The sequence below is a fragment of the Benincasa hispida genome, unplaced genomic scaffold, assembly GCF_027475165.1.
Source record: "Benincasa hispida cultivar pf3 unplaced genomic scaffold, pf3_genome.v1.1 HicScf1737, whole genome shotgun sequence".
Classification (NCBI taxonomy): domain Eukaryota; kingdom Viridiplantae; phylum Streptophyta; class Magnoliopsida; order Cucurbitales; family Cucurbitaceae; genus Benincasa; species Benincasa hispida.
The window spans coordinates 1-3,906 of NW_028326117.1; the positions used below are offsets into that span (position 1 = coordinate 1).

Here is a 3,906-nt window from a genome sequence, read left to right on the forward strand (position 1 = left end):
ATATATATATTTGGTAGGAAAAGTTACCGAATGTGGTGTCTGTAGTGCCAGGGATATCTGTTACGATCCTGCAATAGAGGTTTCACAATTAAAACTATTTAGGGTCTATTTTGTAGAGAATTTGAAAACAGAAATTTGAAACAAGGGATTAAATAAAAACAAAGTTGTATTTCATGTTTTTAGATATGTGTTTGGTAGCAGAATTTAGAAATTGAATTATAATATAAACAATTGTAAACTAGTTATAGTTACTAAATTTTAGTTGACAATAAATTATTATTAATTTATTTATGAATATATTTTATGCTAAAAAATTGTATAATTATTATTTTGTAATATAATATAATTTAAAATTGAAATTTTGGTCCATGTGGTTTAGAGTAAGTTAAAATTTAAGTCTTATTGTTTATAATTATAATTTACCCCTTATGGTTTGATAAAAGCTTCCTAATGAATAGTTCATATGGTAGGAGCTATTTAAGAGGATTTAAAAAGCCATATGAACTATTAAACTGTTGGAATTAAATTCTAAATCTTAAAATCATATGGACTAACTTTTAACTTGATCCAAATCATAGGGACGAAACTTGAAACTTAACCTAATTTACTTTAAAATGCATTACATAATATATTTTTTATTTTTTTTTTAAAAAATTGAATTAGGTTTATAACATGGCATTTTATATTTCTAAATGTTTTTATCTTTATCTAATATAATTTTGCATTTAAAATTTCAAAATTCAAATTATGAATACAAAGAAAACATAAAAATATTTCTTTTAGAATTTGCAATGTTTGGATCACATAATCTCAAAACAATTTTCAAAAATAAAATTTGGGTTTTCTGCCAAACATATATTCGCTGAACTCAACCAATCTGAAAACATAAAACAAAATCTAAATTGCAAAAATTTTCCTTAGTAACTTTTGATTATGTTTTCAGATGCAAAACTTAAAAAATAATAAGTAAATAAACAAATAAATAAGAAATGGGAGTTTTTTTCCTCCTTTTTCTTTTTTCCTCTCTTACTTTTATTAATTAAAAAAAATATTTTCCTATTGATTTGTTCTTTTAATTTTTTTTAGAAATTATCATGGATATAGATATTTTTCGATATTTTAACCTATTTTAATAAGTTTGTACTATCTACATTGAGGTTAAAAGTTAGATTCTTCTATCTAAATAATGTAAAAACAAAGAAAACAATTTTAAGAGGTTCTTTGACAAGTGGAAATGATGCTTATATTAACATTCCTTAAAATTGAAAGTTACATTTGTTTAACTTAAAAAATGCTAATAAGGAGAACATGTTGACAAATATACCCTCAATTAATATATAGCAAATAAGGAGTACAATCGAGTAATTATGCCTTTAGTGAATGCAGAATAAATTATACAAGTAAGTAAATAAATACTATATTGCAGTTTATGAGAAATAAAGGGGATCTTCCAACTGTCAAAATACATGTATTTCTTTTCTCTATAAAAGAAGATTTTTTAATTTTAGTAAATGTAAGAGGCAAATATTACATTATTTTCAATGTTTTCTTCCAAAAATAAACTAAAAATATAACCAAATGAAACCCAAATAAGACAAAAAAAATTTTAGGCAAGACAAAAATGAAAGAAACATCTGCAAAATTAGCCAAAATCCAAAATACTTTCATAATCCAGTAACGACAAATATTACATCGATTCTCGCATTATTATTCTTGAAAATCAAATTTGATTGGACGCTGGAGGTTCAAATTCCCATACTCCATATTGTACTCCAAAAACAAAAAGTCAAATATAATTTGGTTGGTTTCACATGCACATGCAATATGTAATATAACTTCATCACACATATATATAGCCTTGAAAAAAAAAACAACTCATATGTAAATGTTTAATTACCAGTGTAAATGCTCCCTTAAATAAGGATCACTTGGTCTACGAACATCTGGGTCAATCATAATCTGAAAACAATAATAATAATAATAAATCAAGTAATGAAAACATTAAGAGATATTTAGATAAAACACAACTCTAGTATATTTTTTATAGTTCAAAAGAAGGAACAACGTCACAAATATGAAGAAGAGAATTCAAAACCTACAATTTCTTAAGAAAATATCGATGTTGTAAGCATTAAACAAATTCATGAGAGAAAAATTATATAGGAGATTTGCAAAAATAGAAAAATAAGGAAAATTATTTACACAATGTAACAAAATTTTAATATTCTTTTATAGAGACTGATAGAAGTTCATTAGTATCTATCAGTAACAGAAATTGATAAAAGTTTATCACTGATAGACGCTGATATACATACTAAACTATGTCTAGTGAAAAAAGTTGTGGTAAATTTAATCTTTTTTTTTTTCTTTGTGAGCTTGAAAACTAGTATAACTCTAACAAATAATCAAAAAGGGAAATTCTTATTAATAGAAAAATCTAAAAAATATTTACATTTTTTTCTTATTTTTCAAAAAAATTATTCAACATGCAAGACATAAATTTGAATATCTAAACTTTTTTTTTATTGATATAATTAATATTTATACTTAGGTTGATAGACTAAACAATTCAAAATCTTAATTTTTCTTTTCTTCAGCATGCAGAGCGAGCTAGAGACTCGAACCTCAAATAAATCATTGATTCATATCCGTAACGAGTAAAGAAAGAAGCAATTGGGCCAGTCAAATATTGAAGAAAAGGGGGAAAAAAGAAAAAACCAAACCAGCGTGAAGAAAGATCTTAACTCTCCTCCCTGAATTGCAACCCTAGGTTTAGTAGCAACAGCAGAAGGAAAGAACTCATGGCCATTGAAAACTTGCTTGTTATTACTATAAAAAACACACATCTCCATGCTTTGAGTGAAGGAATCAAGAACATCTCCTATCACTCTCCCAACAACAAGAGGCTCTGATGACATTATTGATCTTGCCATTTCTTAATTTTTCAAGCACAACTCACAAAATTAAAGGGGAAAAAAAAAGCTTTTGGATTTAGGAAAACACTGTTCTTCAGATCCTAATTAGGGTTGTTTTGTCCCTTTTCTTTTTCTCTATGTGCTTTAGAAAGCTCAAGCTTTGGTGTTGGTATTTATAGTATTTTTGAAAGGCTCATTTAATAGATATAGATGTTGCTTGGTGTTTCTTGGCAATAAAGTGAATGTTTCTAGAGGCACTACTTAAAAAAAAAAAAAAAAAAAACTCTCACATCAAGATAGTTTGTTTTATTAAATTTGAGACCACATCTCTCTCAAAAATAAGGTTATAAGCATTGACTGCCCTTTTGGAACTTGTTCTTGATTGGTTGTAATTATTCATTTTAAAGCATAAATTGAGTTATTCTTTATGTAGGAGAAAAAAAAAATCATATAGCACTGTTACCATTTCAGCTCACCTATTTATTTATTATTTTTTATTTAGTGTCAATACTTTTGAGACTTGTGGCCTGTCACTGAATTTTAGGTTTGTCTTATGTTTATTTGGTCTATGAATTATTATTTTTGGTATCTAAAAAAACTTTGAATTTTAAAAAGTATTTAAAATGGGCTTTGTTCTTTCAATATTTTATATATCTAATAGATCTCTGAATTTTTTATTTATATTTTGAAGGATTTTATATTTTAAAAATTCTCATATATACTAGTTAGATGTAAAATTAAAAATTTAATGTCCTATTAGACATAAAATTTAATTTAATGTTAAATAGATTAGTTAATTTTTAAGAATTTTAAATATGTCATAGACCTTTCGATACAAGACTGAAAGTGAACATGGTAGATACAAAATTGAAAGTTTAACTACTCATTAAATTTTTTTATTAACTTCATAAAATTATTAGACACAAACAATAACAAAAGTAATTAGGGACTAAATTGGAAAAATGCTTCTTAAAGAAATTAGAAATAAAAA

General features: G+C 25.2%; 1 protein-coding gene across 1 annotated transcript; it reads right to left on the reverse strand.

Moving 5' to 3' along the window:
- Positions 1–27: 27 nt before the first annotated feature.
- LOC150030640 (protein SELF-PRUNING-like) lies at positions 28–3,073 on the reverse strand (the record flags this gene model as incomplete). The annotated part of the gene is made up of 3 exons (XM_090309428.1): positions 2,724–3,073; positions 1,898–1,959; positions 28–68 (listed from the first exon to the last, which is right to left on the reverse strand). Coding segments are annotated over exons 1-3 (313 nt in total), but the record flags the coding sequence as incomplete, so codon positions are not given.
- Between the last annotated feature and the right edge of the window lie 833 nt (positions 3,074–3,906).